We start from the raw sequence: 20,947 nt of genomic DNA on the forward strand, positions 1-20,947 counted from the left end.
GAGAGGGAGGCCGGGATAGGAACACAGAGAGGGAAGACCAGGATAGGAGCACACAGAGAGGGAGGCCAGGATAGGAGCACACAGAGAGGGAGGCTGGGATAGGAGCACAGAGAGGGAGGCCGGGATAGGAACACAAAGAGGGAAGACCAGGATAGGAGCACACAGAGAGGGAGGCCGGGATAGGAGCACACAGAGAGGGAGGCCGGGATAGGAGCACACAGAGAGGGAGGCCGGGATAGGAGCACACAGAGAGGGAGGCCGGGATAGGAGCACACAGAGAGGGAGGCCGTGATAGGAGCACACAGAAAGGGAGGCCGGGATAGGAGCACAGAGAGGGAGGCCGGGATAGGAGCACACAGAGAGGGAGGCCGGGATAGGAGCACATAGAGGGAGGCCGGGATAGGAGCACACAGAGAGGGAAGACCGGGATAGGAGCACACAGAGAGGGAAGACCGGGATAGGAGCACACAGAGAGGGAGGCCGGAATAGGAGCACAGAGAGGGAGGCCCGGGATAGGAGCACACAGAGGAGGAATGTTACACGCTCACTCACTTCCAGAACGCTTCCGTTGCGCTGAAGTGGGACCCATTGCTGGAGACATTCTGCAAAACAGACATGTATGTTACACATCAGCCACATCATACGTGTATGATATACACAGCTGCACAGATTCCATGGCGTGATCTTACCGAGCAGAGCTGAGCATACAGAGGGGACTCACAGGACCAGGGTAGGGGGCTCTGGAATGACTGGCCCAGGTAAAAGAATGTCCAAGCTATGATAACATTATAATACAGAGAGACCAGAGCCGACACCAGAAGCATCCCAATACCGATACCTGGGGAGAGGGACAACAGTGATACAGGTGTCGCACACGTCACATACAGGCGTCACACACGTCACATACAGGCATGACGCACACCGTCACATACAGGCATCACGCACACAGGCGTCGCACACGTCACATACAGGCGTCGCACACGTCACATACAGGCGTCGCACACGTCACATACAGGCGTCGCACACCGTCACATACAGGCGTCGCACACCGTCACATACAGGCGTTGCACACACAGGCGTCGCACACGTCACATACAGGCGTCGCACACGTCACATACAGGCGTCGCACACGTCACATACAGGCGTCGCACACGTCACATACAGGCGTCACGCACACGTCACATACAGGCGTCACGCACACGTCACATACAGGCGTCACGCACACGTCACATACAGGCGTCACGCACACGTCACATACAGGCGTCACGCACACGTCACATACAGGCGTCACGCACACGTCACATACAGGCGTCACGCACACGTCACATACAGGCGTCACGCACACGTCACATACAGGCGTCACGCACACGTCACATACAGGCGTCACGCACACGTCACATAAAGGCGTCACGCACACCGTCACATACAGGCATCACGCACACCGTCACATACAGGCATCATGCACACCGTCACATACAGGCATCATGCACACCGTCACATACAGGTGTTGCACACACAGGCGTCGCACACGTCACATACAGGCGCCGCACACGTCACATACAGGCGTCGCACACGTCACATACAGGCGTCGCACACGTCACATACAGGCGTCGCACACGTCACATACAGGCGTCGCACACGTCACATACAGGCGTCGCACACGTCACATACAGGCGTCGCACACGTCACATACAGGCGTCGCACACGTCACATACAGGCGTCGCACACGTCACATACAGGCGTCGCACACATCACATACAGGCGTCGCACACCGTCACATACAGGCGTCACGCACACGTCACATACAGGCGTCACACATGTCCACGCTATGATAACATAATACAGAGAGACCAGAGCCGACACCAGAAGCATCCCAATACCGATACCTGGGGAGAGGGACAACAGTGAATCAGGCGTCGCACACGTCACATACAGGCATCACGCACACGTCACATACAGGCATCACGCACACGTCACATACAGGCATCACGCACACGTCACATACAGGCATCACGCACACCGTCACATACAGACGTTGCACACACAGGCGTCGCACACGTCACATACAGGCGTCGCACGTCACATACAGGCGTCGCACACGTCACATACAGGTGTCGCACACGTCACATACAGGCGTCGCACACGTCACATACAGGCGTCGCACACTTCACATACAGGCATCGCACACCGTCACATACAGGCGTTGCACACACACGCGTCGCACACGTCACATACAAGCGTCGCACACGTCACATACAGGCGTCGCACACGTCACATACAGGCGTCGCACACGTCACATACAGGCGTCACGCACACGTCACATACAGGCATCACGCACACGTCACATACAGGCATCACACACACGTCACATACAGGCATCACGCACACCGTCACATACAGGCGTTGCACACACAGGCGTCGCACACGTCACATACAGGCGTCGCACACGTCACATACAGGCGTCGCACACGTCACATACAGGCGTCGCACACGTCACATACAGGCGTCGCACACGTCACATACAGGCGTTGCACACACAGGCGTTGCACACACAGGCGTCGCATACGTCACATACAGGCGTCGCACACGTCACATACAGGCGTCACGCACACGTCACATACAGGCGTCACGCACACGTCACATACAGGCGTCACGCACACGTCACATACAGGCGTCACGCACACGTCACATACAGGCGTCACGCACACGTCACATACAGGCGTCACGCACACGTCACATACAGGCGTCACGCACACGTCACATACAGGCATCACGCACACCGTCACATACAGGTGTTGCACACACAGGCGTCGCACACGTCACATACAGGCGTCGCACACGTCACATACAGGCGTCGCACACGTCACATACAGGCGTCGCACACCGTCACATACAGGCGTCGCACACCGTCACATACAGGCGTCGCACACCGTCACATACAGGCGTTGCACACACAGGCGTTGCACACACAGGCGTCGCACACGTCACATACAGGCGTCGCACACGTCACATACAGGCGTCACGCACACGTCACATACAGGCGTCACGCACACGTCACATACAGGCGTCACGCACACGTCACATACAGGCGTCAGGCACACGTCACATACAGGCGTCACGCACACGTCACATACAGGCGTCACGCACACGTCACATACAGGCATCACGCACACCGTCACATACAGGTGTTGCACACACAGGCGTCGCACACGTCACATACAGGCGTCGCACACGTCACATACAGGCGTCGCACACGTCACATACAGGCGTCGCACACGTCACATACAGGCGTCACGCACACGTCACATACAGGCGTCACGCACACGTCACATACAGGCGTCACGCACACGTCACATACAGGCGTCACGCACACCGTCACATACAGGCGTCACGCACACCGTCACATACAGGTGTTGCACACACAGGCGTCGCACACGTCACATACAGGCGTCGCACACGTCACATACAGGCGTCGCACACGTCACATACAGGCGTCGCACACGTCACATACAGGCGTCGCACACCGTCACATACAGGCGTCGCACACCGTCACATACAGGCGTCACGCACACGTCACATACAGGCGTCACACATGTCCACGCTATGATAACATTATAATACAGAGAGACCAGAGCCGACACCAGAAGCATCCCAATACCGATACCTGGGGAGAGGGACAACAGTGAATCAGGCGTCGCACACGTCACATACAGGCATCACGCACACGTCACATACAGGCATCACGCACACGTCACATACAGGCATCACGCACACCGTCACATACAGGCGTTGCACACACAGGCGTCGCACACGTCACATACAGGCGTCGCACGTCACATACAGGCGTCGCACACGTCACATACAGGTGTCGCACACGTCACATACAGGCGTCGCACACGTCACATACAGGCGTCGCACACTTCACATACAGGCATCGCACACCGTCACATACAGGCGTTGCACACACACGCGTCGCACACGTCACATACAAGCGTCGCACACGTCACATACAGACGTCGCACACGTCACATACAGGCGTCACGCACACGTCACATACAGGCGTCACGCACACGTCACATACAGGCGTCACGCACACGTCACATACAGGCGTCACGCACACGTCACATACAGGCGTCACGCACACGTCACATACAGGCGTCACGCACACGTCACACAGGCGTCACGCACACCGTCACATACAGGCGTCACGCACACCGTCACATACAGGTGTTGAACACGTCACATACAGGCGTCGCACACGTCACATACAGGCGTCGCACACGTCACATACAGGCGTCGCACACGTCACATACAGGCGTCGCACACGTCACATACAGGCGTCGCACACGTCACATACAGGCGTCGCACACGTCACATACAGGCGTCACGCACACGTCACATACAGGCGTCACACATGTCCACGCTATGATAACATTATAATACAGAGAGACCAGAGCCAACACCAGAAGCATCCCAATACCCATACCTGGGGAGAGGGACAACAGTGAATCAGGCGTCGCACATGTCACATACAGGCATCACGCACACGTCACATACAGGCATCACGCACACGTCACATACAGGCGTTGCACACACAGGCGTCGCACACGTCACATACAGGCGTCACATACAGGCGTCGCACACGTCACATACAGGCGTCGCACACGTCACATACAGGCGTCGCACACCGTCACATACAGGCGTCGCACACCGTCACATACAGGCGTCGCACACCGTCACATACAGGCGTCGCACACCGTCACATACAGGCGTTGCACACACAGGCGTCGCACACCGTCACATACAGGCGTCGCACACGTCACATACAGGCGTCGCACACGTCACATACAGGCGTCACGCACACGTCACATACAGGCGTCACGCACACGTCACATACAGGCGTCACGCACACGTCACATACAGGCGTCACGCACACGTCACATACAGGCGTCACGCACATGTCACATACAGGCATCACGCACACCGTCACATACAGGTGTTGCACACACAGGCGTCGCACACGTCACATACAGGCGTCGCACACGTCACATACAGGCGTCGCACACGTCACATACAGGCGTCGCACACGTCACATACAGGCGTCGCACACGTCACATACAGGTGTCGCACACGTCACATATAGGCGTCGCACACTTCACATATAGGCGTCGCACACGTCACATACAGGCGTCGCACACGTCACATACAGGCGTTGCACACACAGGCATCGCACACGTCACATACAGGCGTCACGCACACGTCACATACAGGCGTCACGCACACGTCACATACAGGCGTCACGCACACGTCACATACAGGCGTCACGCACACGTCACATACAGGCATCACGCACACGTCACATACAGGCGTCACGCACACGTCACATACAGGCGTCACGCACACGTCACATACAGGCGTCACGCACACGTCACATACAGGCGTCACACATGTCCACGCTATGATAACATTATAATACAGAGAGACCAGAGCCGACACCAGAAGCATCCCAATACCGATACCTGGGGAGAGGGACAACAGTGATACAGGTGTCGCACACGTTACATACAGGCATCACGCACACGTCACATACAGGCGTCACATACAGGCATCACGCACACGGCACATACAGGCGTCGCACACACGTCACATACAGGCGTCGCACACACAGGCGTCGCACACGTCACACACAGGCGTCGCACACGTCACATACAGGCGTCGCACACGCCACATACAGGAGTCGCACACGTTCACACTATTTTAACATAATATAGAGAGATCAGAGCGGACACCAGAAGCTTCCTAATACCGACACCTGGGGAACACCCAGCGTTTTATGCCCGCTCCTCATTGTGCGATACTCGCCGAAGGTGTTCGCAGAGGGGGTTTACACATGCTCATATACGCACATGCGCAGACGTGACTGAATCGGCCCCTATGGACATTCCTATTCCCAGCTACACACTGTTCTGCCACCAGAGTGACCGGTACTGTGGTCGCCATGTGGTTACAGGTATCGATGGAATGACAGGCATCTGATGGCGATGGTGGAAGTTCCCGTCCCCTCTACCGTACGCTGGCATGGCTGCGGCTCCTGCCACCTGAAAAACTTAGTTTTCATGTCGACCTTTTGTGTCGACCTATGGCCTGTCAACCAATAGTGGTTGACCTATTGCCCGTCTTAATTGGGTTGACCCTATGACCCATGCACTGTACCTTTCAGAATCGGGCAGCACTTCCACACCGTTATGGGTCCTGCGGCTCCATACTGGCCCAAACTCAGCTCCATCAGGAAGAGGGGAAGACCCGTGAAGAACAGCATGATGGAGTATGGGATGAGGAAGGCTCCTGGGTACAGAGGAAATGTGCAGATTAGTAACAGCTGTGGTGGGGTTATCCCTAGGGGTATAGTTATCGTTACTGTCAGGGAGAGGGGGACACCTGGGAGGAGAGGGGAGAGGGGACATAACACCTGGGAAGGGAGGTGGAGAGGGAGCCATAACTTCTGGAAAGGGAGGGGAAGAGGGGACATAACACCTGGGAAGGGAGGGGATGAGGGGACATAACTCCTGGGAAGGGAGGGAGAGAGGGGACATAACACCTGGGAAGGGAAGGCAGAGAGAGGACATAACACCTGGGAAGGGAAGGCGGAGAGAGGACATAACACCTGGGAAGGGAGGGAGAGAGGGGACATAACACCTGGGAAGGGAAGGCGGAGAGAGGACATAACACCTGGGAAGGGAAGGCGGAGAGAGGGGACATAACACCTGGGAAGGGAGGTGGAGAGAGGACACATAACACCTGGGAAGGGAGGTGGAGAGAGGACACATAACACCTGGGAAGGGAGGTGGAGAGAGGACACATAACACCTGGCAAGGGAGGGAGAGAGGGGACATAACACCTGGGAAGGGAGGGGGAGAGAGGACATAACACCTGGGAAGGGAGGCGGAGAGGGGACATAACTCCTGGGAAGGGAGGCGGAGAGAGGACATAACACCTGGGAAGGGTGGCGGAGAGAGGACATAACACCTGGGAAGGGTGGGGGAGAGAGGACATAACACCTGGGAAGGGAGGCGGAGAGGGGACATAACTCCTGGGAAGGGAGGCGGAGAGAGGACACATAACACCTGGGAAGGGAGGCGGAGAGAGGACATAACACCTGGGAAGGGAGGGAGAGAGGACACATAACACCTGGGAAGGGAGGCGGAGAGAGGACATAACACCTGGGAAGGGAGGGAGAGAGGGGACATAACACCTGGGAAGGGAAGGCGGAGAGAGGACATAACACCTGGGAAGGGAAGGCGGAGAGAGGGGACATAACACCTGGGAAGGGAGGCGGAGAGAGGACACATAACACCTGGGAAGGGAGGCGGAGAGAGGACATAACACCTGGGAAGGGAGGGAGAGAGGGGACATAACACCTGGGAAGGGAGGCGGAGAGAGGACATAACACCTGGGAAGGGAGGCGGAGAGAGGGGACATAACACCTGGGAAGGGAGGTGGAGAGAGGACATAACACCTGGGAAGGGAGGGAGAGAGGGGACATAACTCCTGGGAAGGGAGGCGGAGAGAGGACACATAACACCTGGGAAGGGAGGCGGAGAGAGGACATAACACCTGGGAAGGGAGGCGGAGAGAGGGGACATAACACCTGGGAAGGGAGGCGGAGAGAGGGGACATAACACCTGGGAAGGGAGAGGGGGGGAGCCATAATAGGAGGTCAGTGCTGGATGGCGTATTGCAATGTGATCTGTAGTAAATGAGCCCCTATAGCCGCTATTCGTTCAGCACTGAGAGTCGTCTGTAGTAATTCAGTATCAATCTCTGACGCTACTCTGCATATATTCGCTGCATAGCGAGCAGGTAAATGCCGAACATACGCACTCGCCCACACAGCCAGAATCTCGGCGCGATGAATCCGCACATTCACAAAGACACCAAACAAGAACCCTATTCGCAACCTGGACTCCATTCCCATATCAATCAACGCCATCTGAACGCCATCTATAAGCCACCTATACGTCACCTATATGCCATCTGAACGCAATCTATACACCATCTTTACAACATCTGAACACCATCTATACGCCATCTGAATGCCATCTATACACCATCTGAACGCCATCTATAAGCCACCTATACGGACACCTATATGCCATCTGAACGCAATCTATACGCCATCTGAACGCAATCTATACACCATCTGAACGCCATCTATACGCCATCTGAACACCATCTATACGCCATCTGAATGCCATCTATACGCCATCTGAATGCCATCTGAACACCATCTATACGCCATCTATACGCCATCTGAATGCCATCTGAACGCCATCTATACGCCATCTGAACGCCATCTATACGCCATCTATACGCCATCTGAACGCCATCTGAACGCCATCTATACGCCATCTAAACAACATCTGAATACCATCTATACGCCATCTATACGCCATCTGAATGCAGTCTATACGCCATCTGAACACCATCTATACGTCATCTGAACGCCATCTATACGCCATCTGAACGCCATCTATACGCCATCTGAATGCAGTCTATACGCCATCTGAACACCATCTATACGCCATCTGAACACCATCTATACATCATCTGAACGCCATCTTTACGTCATCTGAACGCCACCTATACGCCATCTATACGCCATCTATACGCCATCTGAATGCAGTCTATACGCCATCTGAACACCATCTATACGCCATCTATACGCCATCTGAACGCCATCTATACGCCATCTGAATGCCATCTATACACCATCTGAATGCCATCTATACACCATCTGAACACCATCTATACGCATCTATATGCCATCTATACACCATCTGATGATGCCGGTCAGTAGGTTCCCGCTGCCAAGTTCCAGAAATGTACTATTGATGAATTCAGGTTCCCCTAGTGTTGTATGTAGACAGTTGGGACTAAAATGGGTGTGGTACAATAGGTCGACGCTGTCTAGACAAACCTCAAATGGTTGACATGCAGAATGCTGACATGGGGGTAAAAGACTATACAAGCAAATTGTCAACACATAAAAAAAAGGTTGGCGTATATTTCTCTGTGAATTGGCTCGCCATGCGTCAGGCTGCGCTCTGCGCACGTTACCGTTTCCACTCACAGTATAGTTTACCAAAAATGTGTTGACATTTGAACCTGTCAACCATTAGAGTAAATTGACATGATGCATGTCGACCAATTGACTGTTGACCTACCACCAGGACTGGACTAAGAGGTGAGCAGGAGAGGTCACCCAGTGGTCATCTATTAATAAATAAAGGGAAGTGACGAAGGCGACAGCGATTCTCTGTGGAGCGCTGTGTAATTAGGGACATGTTATAAATAACTGATAATAATAATTAACAGTCCGTCAGCAGTGTATACTGTATATATGGAGATCCGTCATACAGGTAATTATATGACGGGTTTGGTGGTATAATCACTCCAGCAGCCGCTGCCTGAGATCACAGAACTCTTCTGTACAAAGGTACCAGCACTGCGATATTACAGGAGGGATATAGCCCCTCACTGTCACTCAGGGGCACCTTACTGCCCGCTGTCATATTACAGGAGAGATGTGTCCCCTCACTGTGACTCAGGGACACCTTACTGCCAGCTGTCATATTACAGGAGAGATGTATCCCCTCACTGTCACTCAGGGACTCCTTACTGCCCGCTGTTATATTACAGGAGGGATATAGCCCCTCACTGTGACTCAGGGACACCTTACTGCCCGCTGTCATATTACAGGAGAGATATATCCCCTCACTGTCACTCAGGGACACCTTACTGCCCGCTGTCATATTACAGGAGAGATGTGTCCCCTCACTGTCACTCAGGGACACCTTACTGCCCACTGTCATATTACAGGAGAGATGTGTCCCCTCACTGTGACTCAGGGACACCTTACTGCCAGCTGTCATATTACAGGAGAGATGTATCCCCTCACTGTCACTCAGGGACGCCTTACTGCCCGCTGTCATATTACAGGAGGGATATAGCCCCTCACTGTCACTCAGGGACACCTTACTGCCCGCTGTCATATTACAGGAGGGATATAGCCCCTCACTGTCACTCAGGGACACCTTACTGCCCGCTGTCATATTACAGGAGAGATGTGTCCCCTTACTGTCGCTCAGGGACACCTTACTGCCCGCTGTCATATTACAGGAGAGATGTGTCCCCTCACTGTCACTCAGGGACACCTTACTGCCGGCTGTTATATTACAGGAGAGATGTGTCCCCTCACTGTCACTCAGGGACACCTTACTGCCGGCTGTTATATTACAGGAGAGATGTGTCCCCTCACTGTCACTCAGGGACACCTTACTGCCCGCTGTCATATTACAGGAGGGATATAGCCCCTCACTGTCACTCAGGGGCACCTTACTGCCGGCTGTCATATTACAGGAGAGATGTATCCCCTCACTGTCACTCAGGGACACCTTACTGCCCGCTGTCATATTACAGGAGAGATGTATCCCCTCACTGTCACTCAGGGACTCCTTACTGCCCGCTGTTATATTACAGGAGGGATATAGCCCCTCACTGTGACTCAGGGACACCTTACTGCCCACTGTCATATTACAGGAGAGATGTGTCCCCTCACTGTGACTCAGGGACACCTTACTGCCAGCTGTCATATTACAGGAGAGATGTATCCCCTCACTGTCACTCAGGGACTCCTTACTGCCCGCTGTTATATTACAGGAGGGATATAGCCCCTCACTGTGACTCAGGGACACCTTACTGCCCGCTGTCATATTACAGGAGAGATATATCCCCTCACTGTCACTCAGGGACACCTTACTGCCCGCTGTCATATTACAGGAGAGATGTGTCCCCTCACTGTCACTCAGGGACACCTTACTGCCCACTGTCATATTACAGGAGAGATGTGTCCCCTCACTGTGACTCAGGGACACCTTACTGCCAGCTGTCATATTACAGGAGAGATGTATCCCCTCACTGTCACTCAGGGACGCCTTACTGCCCGCTGTCATATTACAGGAGGGATATAGCCCCTCACTGTCACTCAGGGACACCTTACTGCCCGCTGTCATATTACAGGAGGGATATAGCCCCTCACTGTCACTCAGGGACACCTTACTGCCCGCTGTCATATTACAGGAGAGATGTGTCCCCTTACTGTCGCTCAGGGACACCTTACTGCCCGCTGTCATATTACAGGAGAGATGTGTCCCCTCACTGTCACTCAGGGACACCTTACTGCCCGCTGTCATATTACAGGAGAGATGTATCCCCTCACTGTCACTCAGGGACACCTTACTGCCCGCTGTCATATTACAGGAGAGATGTGTCCCCTCACTGTCACTCAGGGACACCTTACTGCCCGCTGTCATATTACAGGAGAGATGTGTCCCCTCACTGTCACTCAGGGACACCTTACTGCCCGCTGTCATATTACAGGAGAGATGTGTCCCCTCACTGTCACTCAGGGACACCTTACTGCCCGCTGTCATATTACAGGAGAGATGTGTCCCCTCACTGTCACTCAGGGACGCCTTACTGCCCGCTGTCATATTACAGGAGAGATGTGTCCCCTCACTGTCACTCAGGGACGCCTTACTGCCCGCTGTCATATTACAGGAGAGATGTGTCCCCTCACTGTCACTCAGGGACGCCTTACTGCCCGCTGTCATATTACAGGAGAGATGTGTCCCCTCACTGTCACTCAGGGACACCTTACTGCCCGCTGTCATATTACAGGAGAGATGTGTCCCCTCACTGTCACTCAGGGACACCTTACTGCCCGCTGTCATATTACAGGAGAGATGTGTCCTCTCACTGTCACTCAGGGACACCTTACTGCCCGCTGTCATATTACAGGAGAGATGCTCTGCTGCCACTGACATTGTATAATATGGAAGTCTCTTTTGATTGGCATTTGCTATAAGCCCACAGAGCTAGCACTTACCTCCTCCATTTCTGTAGCACAGGTAGGGGAACCGCCAGACATTTCCGAGACCCACACAGTAACCGATGCAGGAGAGCAGGAACTCATACTTTCCTCCCCAGGTCTCCCGAGGCGGCTCTGAGGACAGGGCGGAGGACACCGGCTGGGTGAGGGACAGTGGTGGAGGCTGAGCGACATTGTAGCAGTTCTCTGATCCATGGATTTCCTGAGCGGGTGACAAAACCTGGGACACAGAGATATATTCTTAGACTGATGGCTGCACACAGTATTATCTACTTCCAAGTCGTCTGGTTTGTGCCCACAGAATGCCCTGGTGCCATCCTCTCCAATATACCTGCGCTACATGTGGTGCCACATCAATATTCAGGCATGGCAACTGTGGCACACCCTGTATTCTCAACACGCAGCTAACACGCGATAATAAGTATAGGGCCTGATTCAGAAATTATTGCTGATGTGCAGTTACAGGTGACTGAGTAGATAGCCGCCACCCACCCAGAAAGAAAACCCGCCCCATACAAATCTGCAAATGGATCACTATCCACCCGCAATTCCATACACACTTTTTACCGTTCCCAATCCGAATACAAGTGGATCTATGAAAAAGATTCCCCAAAAATGTAAGAAATTCCCCAAAACTCGTGTCGGCCTACCATAACCATGTCAACCTTTTGCTTCTGTCAATCTTTTGGCCATGACGACCATATGGTGTTGACCTCAATCTACCATCTGGATCCCGAGTCTCAGTCTCATAGAGCTGGGAATACAGCCACACCGGATGAGCTTTAGAGAATGACGGGCGGTTCACTCTGTACAATGGGGTCAGTGGGGCGTAAGCATGGCGGAGAACCGTCTCCTGTGACAGTAACAAGAGTTACATCATATTAGGAGTCCTGTCTACGCGGCAGAGACGCCCTCCTCTCATTTCATTTGTACCCAGCATTGGTTGGGTGTAAGTGTGGACAATGAACATGTAGAGGAAAAGGGGGGCAACGTGTACGCATCAGAACATGCGCATAGTAGAATTAGCATTCCCTTTACGCTCAGAATGTGGACGCATTGTGTCCTACACTCGCTTTAGAATCAGGACCATGTAGTTACGCTGTCGCTGGTGAAGGACTTTCTATTAGAGATGTGCAGGTTCTTAAACCCAAATTAGTCAAATTATGATTTATCGAAACTTTTCTTATTGGCTGTCCAAAACATGTGACTGCCAGATAATAATATGAAGTTTGGAGATTAAAGTAAATCCAAACCTGCACACTCTACTTTCTATACATCTAAAGATGTGGCAACTGGGTAAAAGCTAACGCCACATCTCGCTGCCCGTTATAGCAAGTCATTAGTGTAAGTTAGAAAGGATAGGTCCAGAAGAACATCTAACACCTGACTGGACCTTGATGGAAGGCCCTTCCTTACAGCTGAAGCTATTGATGGTAGACCGTTCCTTCCAGCAGAAGCACTTGATGGTAGGTCAATCCTTACAAAGGCTGTTTTGTTCCTTTTAGCTGAAGCTCTTGATGGTTACTCTTAAAGGCCTTGACGGTATTCTGGTCCTTCCTGATAAAGACCATGATGGTAGGCCGGTCCTTACAGCTAAAGCCCTTGATGGTAGTCCGGTCTATCCAGATGAAGCCCTTTATGGTAGGGCATTCCCTACAGCAGAAGAACTTGATGGTAGGCCATTTCCTACAGCTGAAACACTTGATGGAAAGCCATTCCTTATACCTGAAGCCCTTGATGGAAAGCCGTTCCTTACAGCTAAAGCCCTTGATGGTAGGCCGTTCCTTACAGATGAACCCCTTGATGATAGGTCGCTTCTTACAACGGAAGCACTTGATGGTAAGCCATTCCTTACAGATGAACCCCTTGATGGTAGACCATTCCTTACAGCTGAAGCTATTGATGGTAGACTGTTCCTTCCAGCAAAAGCACTTGATGGTAGGTCAATCCCTACAGCTGAAACACTTGATTGTAAGATATTCCTTACGAAGGCTGTTTTGTTCCTTTTAGCTGAAGCTCTTGATGGTTAGACCGTACCTAACACTTAAAGGCCTTGACGGTATGCTGGTCCTTCCTGATAAAGACCTTGATGGTAGGCCGGTCCTTACAGCTAAAGCCCTTGATGGTAGCCTGGTCTATCCAGATGAAGCCCTTGATGGTAGGCCATTCCCTACAGCAGAAGAACTTGATGGTAGGCCATTTCCTACAGTTGAAGCACTTGATGGAAAGCCATTCCTTATATCTGAAGCCCTTGATGGAAAGCCATTCCTTATACCTGAAGCCCTTGATGGTAGGCCGTTCTATAAAGCTGAAGCCCTTGATGTTAGGCCATTCCTTATACCTAAAGCCCTTTATGGTAAGCCATTCCTTACAGCTAAAGCCCTTGATGTTAGGCCATTCTTTACAGCTGAAGCCCTTGATGTTAGGCCATTCCTTACAGCTAAAACCCTTGATGTTAGGCCATTCCTTACAGATAAAACCCTTGATGGTAGGCCGTTCTTTACAGATGAAGCCTTATAAATAAACAAACTACTAATACTAATAGGCTCTTCCTTACAGCTGAAGCCCTTGATGGTAGGCTGATCCTTACAGCTGAAGCCCTTGATGGTAGGCTGTTCCTTACAGCTGAAGCCCTTGATGGTAGGTTGATCCTTACAGCTGAAGCCCTTGATGGTAGGCTGATCCTTACAGCTGAAGCCCTTGATGGTAGGCTGTTCCTTACAGCTAAAGCTTTTGATGGTAGGTTGATCCTTACAGCTGAAGCCCTTGATGGTAGACTGATCCTTACAGCTGAAGCCCTTGATGGTAGGCTGTTCCTTACAGCTAAAGCTTTTGATGGTAGGCTGATCCTTACAGCTGAAGCCCCTGATGCTAGGCCATTCCTACAGCTGAAGCCCTTGATGGTAAGCTGTTCCTTATAACTAAAGCTTTTGATGGTAGGCCGTTCCTTACAGCTGAAGCACTTGATGGTAGGTTGTTCCTTACAGCTGAAGCCATAGGCTTTCCTTACATGCTTCATAACATCTGTAACAGCTCCCCTGGAGGTCAGAGTAGAAGAACATCATGAGAAGTCCATAGTTTCATCCAGCCTCCTTCAGGTTCCCCTGGCTCCTCAGGCACCAATGCTACTGGATTAAAATGTGAGCTGGCATCCTGAATCATTTCTTGCAGAAGATCCATTCGTCAGGTTTCTATCATTCTCTAATGCTTCCAGCACTATTCTTCCTCCCGAATAAAAGGCCTACTCCGAAGTCCTGGACTAGTGACTGCTACTGGGGTCTACACAATAAAAGAAGCTAGCCTCTGTCCAGTGCAGAGAACGAGGTCATGATAGTGATGACTAATAACAGGGACTGTGGACGACAGGAACTACACTGCACATTAGGAGGAATTATGTCCCATTAAGGGGTTAAGAGTAGGTATATCCTGTAGTCCTGGAACACTCGGCAGGGTGTGAGCTGCAGGACAGGGTCATGGAAAAAGCATCTCAGTGAACTGAGAAAACAAATGCAGATTCCTGGTCTTATGTCTCTGAGCCCCTAGCAGGGATAGGGTTAAGGGCCCAGCGACTGTAATAACACAAAAACACAACTGCAGAACTTGTACCATTATATGAAGTGTTGTATAAACAGGGAGACAAGCGCTTCGCTGATAGCATCTTGCAGCCTGTTTATATGCACTTTCTGGTGGCCTCAGGCCCCACCCCTCCCCCCCACCCCGCATCTACATGGTAAATGGAGGCCTCAGCCCCCCCCCCCCCCTGTATCTACATGGTAAATGGCGGGCTCAGGCTCCGCCCCCCCTGTATCTACATGGTAAATGGTGGCCTCAGGCTCCCCCTGCATCTACATGGTAAATGGCGGCCTAAGGCTCCCCTACATCTACATGGTAATGGCGGCCTCAGGCCCCCCCCCCCACCCCACATCTACATGGTAAATGGCGGCCCATCTACATGGTAAATGGCGGCCTCAGGCTCCCCCTGCATCTACCTGGTAAATGGCTGCCTCAGGCCCCCCCTACATCTACATGGTAAATGGCGGCCTCAGGCCCCCCCTACATCTACATGGTAAATGGCGGCCTCAGGCCCCCCCTACATCTACATGGTAAATGGCGGCCTCAGGCCCCCCCTACATCTACATGGTAAATGGCGGCCTCAGGCCCCCCCTACATCTACATGGTAAATGGCGGCCTCAGGCTCCCCTGCATCTTCATGGTAAATGGCGGCCTCAGGCTCCCCCTGCATCTACATGGTAAATGGCGGCCTCAGGCTCCCCTGCATCTACATGGTAAATGGCTGCCTCAGGCCCCCCCTACATCTACATGGTAAATGGCGGCCTCAGGCTCCACCTGCATCTACATGGTAAATGGCGGCCTCAGGCTCACCTGCATCTACATGGTAAATGGCTGCCTCAGGCTCCCCCTGCATCTACATGGTAAATGGCGGCCTCAGGGCCCCCCCCCCTGCATCTACATGGTAAATGGCAGCCTCAGGCTCCCCCTGCATCTACATGGTAAATGGCGGCCTCAGGCTCCCCCTGCATCCACATGGTAAATGGCGGCCTCAGGCTCCCCCTGCATCTACATGGTAAATGGCGGCCTCAGGCTCCCCTGCATCTACATGGTAAATGGCTGCCTCAGGCCCCCCCTACATCTACATGGTAAATGGCGGCCTCAGGCTCCACCTGCATCTACATGGTAAATGGCGGCCTCAGGCTCCCCTGCATCTACATGGTAAATGGCTGCCTCAGGCCCCCCCTACATCTACATGGTAAATGGCGGCCTCAGGCTCCCCTGCATCTACATGGTAAATGGCTGCCTCAGGCCCCCCCTACATCTACATGGTAAATGGCTGCCTCAGGCCCCCCCTACATCTACATGGTAAATGGCGGCCTCAGGGCCCCCCCCCCTGCATCTACATGGTAAATGGCGGCCTCAGGGCCCCCCTCCCCTGCATCTACATGGTAAATGGCAGCCTCAGGCTCCCCCTGCATCTACATGGTAAATGGCGGCCCCAGGCTCCCCCGCATCTACATGGTAAATGGAGGCCTCCGCCCCCTCCCCCCCCCCCCCGCATTGGTCTGCAGAGAAAGGTAGACAAATATAGACATGAGTTTTTCATATTTGTATTTTGTGTCACCGTATGAGTGTACCACGCCCCCCCCTCACACGGCGCACTGCACACTATTATAATCTAAGTGTAAGCCTATGTGGATGGGAAAGTAGGAACAAATTGCTGTGTCATACAAAACAAATAATGAAAGACGCATGTTGACCTATTTCATGTCGATATTTCGACCGTGTTGACGGTACTGTAGATCTACTGACTGCATATCACTTACGTTACGTGTCGGACATATTACACCATTTCCCCAATACCATGGGTCCAGCCCAGGTCACTGGGAATGGGTCTGATGCTGTGTCACCGTGACTTCACACCACAGGTTGTACCCCAGCCGGGTCACCCATTCATACCGCCCTGTAGGCCAGGTCCTTCCTGCCTAATGTACTCACCGCCAGCTTGTACAACAGGTGTATCACCCATACACACAGTGCGCCAATATAGTGTTCATTCTAGCACCCGCCATCTATGAAAACCCATGCAGTTCCTGTTCCCTGCCTGGGGTGTCGCTGTCTGCTGTGGTGGTTCTAGCACAGTGTGGTCTGTATATTAGCACTGATATGCAAACCAACCTGTGCTAGAAACCCCACAGACAGCGGCAACCCAGGCAGGGATCAGGAACTGCATGGGTTTTCATAGATGGCGGGTGCTAGAATGTACACTAGGTTATATTATTATACAGATACACAGACATGACTGGTACACACTGAGCGACGAGCAGCGATATATCGACCATTCCCAGCAATACCTCTAATATCTACACACACACACACACACACACACTGCTGTATTGGGATGCAGTCAATTTATCTACAGTAAAAACAATGACATTATTAACAGTTTCTTATATAGCGCATAGACATTCCGTACCTATGTCAACCTATGACGACATAGACACCAAAACATTAAATATCATGTCTACTGTTTGACCGTGTCAGCATTTTTACCGTCTGTATTTTGACCATCAGCCAATGGTGGATGGTATTTTGACAGTAATTGAATTGCACTGAACCCATTGTAGTGAAGCATATGACAGGTCATGCTGTCAGACGGTCGGGTGACCTGTATATACACACCGCTGTCACAGTGATGTCACCGGGGTGGAGGCTGCTGTACATGTTTATTTATAGACAGGGATTAGTGACGCGTAGAAGAATCCAGGCCAGAAATTACCGACAGACATCACATTACTGTGTGTGCTGTGTACAGTGTGTGTACTGTGTATACTATGTGTACTGTGTGTGCTGTGTATACTATGTGTGCTGTGTATACTATGTGTGCTGTGTATACTATGTGTGCTGTGTATAGTATGTATAATATGTGAGCTGTGTATAGTGTGTGTGCTGTGTATAGTGTGTGTACTGTGTTCTGTGTATAGTGTGTTGTGTATAGTGTGTGTACTGTGTATAGTGTGTGTACTATGTGTGCTGTGTATAGTGTGTGTACTGTGTATAGTATGTATACTATGTGTGCTGTGTATAGTGTGTGTACTGTGTATAATGTGTGTGTGCTGTGTGTACTGTGTATAGTATGTATACTATGTGTGCTGTGTATAGTGTGTGTGCAGTGTGTTGTGTATAGTGTGTGTACAGTATGTATACTATGTGTGCTGTGTATGGTGTGTGTGCGGTGTATAGCGTGTGTACTATGTGTGATGTGTATACTATGTGTACTGTGTATGCTGTGAATAGTGTGTGCGGTGTATAGTGGATGTAGAGTGTGTACTATGTGTGCTGTGTATAGTGTGTGTGCGGTGTATAGTATGTGTAGTACTGTATACTATGTGTGCTGTGTATGGTGTGTGTTCTGTGTATAGTGTGTGTGCTATGTGTGCTGTGTATACTATGTGTGTTGTGTATAGTGTGTGTACTATGTGTGCTGTGTATACTATGTGTACTGTGTATAGTGTGTATACTATGTGTGCTATTAGTATGTGTACTAGGTGTGCTGTGCATAGTGTGTGTGCTGTGTATAGTATCTGTACTGTGTGTGCTGTGTATAGTGTGTGTGCTGTGTATAGTATGTGTATAATGTGTGCTGTGTATAGTAAGTGTGCTGTATGTGTACTACACTGTGTATAGTGTATTTTGTGTGCTGTGTATGGTGTATTTTGTGTGCTGTGTATAGTATGTGTACTATGTATGTTGTGTGTGTGCTGTGTAAAGCATGTGTACTATGTGTGCTGTGTATAGTGTGTGCGCTGTGTTTAATATCTGTACTATGTGTGCTGTGTATAGTATGTGTACACAGCACACACACTATACACAGCACACATACTATACAAAGCACACATAGTACAGATATTAAACATAGCTCGCACACTATAGACAGCACACACACTATACATAGCACACACACACTATACATAGCACACACACACTATACATAGCACACACACACTATACATAGCACACACACTATACACAGCGCGCACACTATACACAGCGCGCACACTATACACAGCGCGCACACTATACACAGCACACATACTGTAGTACACACATGTAGTATGTGACTCTCTTTCTGACAGCTCAGTGTCCACACTGCCTCTCTCTCTGATAATGACCTAATACTCCTGTGCTCTCTTTCCCTGGTGTCTCTATCTGTGTCCCCTCTGTGTCTCTCTGAGATCTCAGTGTCCCTGCTGTCTCTCTCTCTCTGATCACCTAATACTCCTGTGCTCTCTTTCCCTGGTGTCTCTATCTGTGTCCCCTCTGTGTCTCTCTGAGATCTCAGTGTCCCTGCTGTCTCTCTCTCTCTGATAACCTAATACTCCTGAGCACTCTCTCTCTCCCTGGTGTCTCTATCTGTGTCCCTCTCTCTCTCTCTCTCTCTATACCTATTGGGTCTCTTCCTATGAGGTCTCTCTCTCTCTGTCTGTCTGTCCCTGGTGTCTCTCTCAGACATCTCAGTGTCCCTGCTGTCTCTTTCTTTCTCAGCTCATACATCTGTCCCAGCTTCTCCCCAGCCAGTTCCGTGTGTCCTCCGCCCGCCTCTCTTACCTGTACTGGGGATGTGTTCCCAGGTGTCTCTCCTCCCCCGACTGTCTCACTTATCTGCTGCATATCTGCCCCCGGTGAGTCTCTCTTCTGCCCCTGGAAACCCTCGCTCCACTGCTCAGGGGGCATCTTCAGCTGTACATGGGAAGACTTGAGATCCCAGATTTCCAGGCCAGACAGTCAGTATGGGAGCAAGACATAGTCTCACCTGAGACCAGGTGAGCCCAGCCCCGCCCCTTCCATGTCATCACTGTGTCTCCATGGTAACACTACCTAACCCACCCTGCAGTGTCATTCACAAAGTGCAGCGGTTATACCTGTCCTGTCCCTGCACAGGTTACATAGACAGGAGCCCCCCTCACATCCCCCTGGGGTATATCCCTTACACAGGCAGAGACTGATCCACACCACCACAATGTAACAGCGGTTATACCTGTCCTGTCCCTGCACAGGATACATAGACAGGAGCCCCCCTCACATCCCCCCGGGGTATATCCCTTACACAGGGAGAGACTGATCCACACCACCACAATGTAACAGTGGTTATACCTGTCCTGTCCCTGCACAGGTTACATAGACAGGAGCCCCCCTCACATCCCCCCGGGGTATATCCCTTACACAGGCAGAGACTGATCCACACCACCACAATGTAACAGCGGTTATACCTGTCTTGTCCCTGCACAGGTTACATAGACAGGAGCCCCCCTCACATCCCCCCGGGGTATATCCCTTACACAGGCAGAGACTGATTCACACCACCACAATGTAACAGTGGTTATACCTGTCCTGTCCCTGCACAGGTTACATAGACAGGAGCCCCCCTCACAGCCCCCCGGGGTATATCCCTTACACAGGGAGAGATTGATCGGTGCTGCAGGG

General features: G+C 51.8%; 1 protein-coding gene across 1 annotated transcript in view; it reads right to left on the reverse strand.

Moving 5' to 3' along the window:
- Positions 1-20,881, reverse strand: part of LOC146058322 (sodium-dependent proline transporter-like) — a 33,473-nt gene extending 12,592 nt beyond the window's left edge. Inside the window, exons 1-5 of the mRNA XM_083170586.1 lie at positions 20,072-20,881; positions 11,948-12,170; positions 6,214-6,345; positions 690-838; positions 553-602 (exon numbers count right to left, since the gene is read on the reverse strand). Coding sequence (XP_083026712.1) covers positions 553-602; positions 690-838; positions 6,214-6,345; positions 11,948-12,170; positions 20,072-20,197 — 680 coding nt within the window. The 5' untranslated portion in view covers positions 20,198-20,881. The remainder of the gene's footprint in view (positions 1-552; positions 603-689; positions 839-6,213; positions 6,346-11,947; positions 12,171-20,071) is intronic.
- Between the last annotated feature and the right edge of the window lie 66 nt (positions 20,882-20,947).

This window comes from Crinia signifera, chromosome 2, assembly GCF_055691185.1.
Source record: "Crinia signifera chromosome 2, ASM5569118v1, whole genome shotgun sequence".
NCBI classification, from domain to species: domain Eukaryota; kingdom Metazoa; phylum Chordata; class Amphibia; order Anura; family Myobatrachidae; genus Crinia; species Crinia signifera.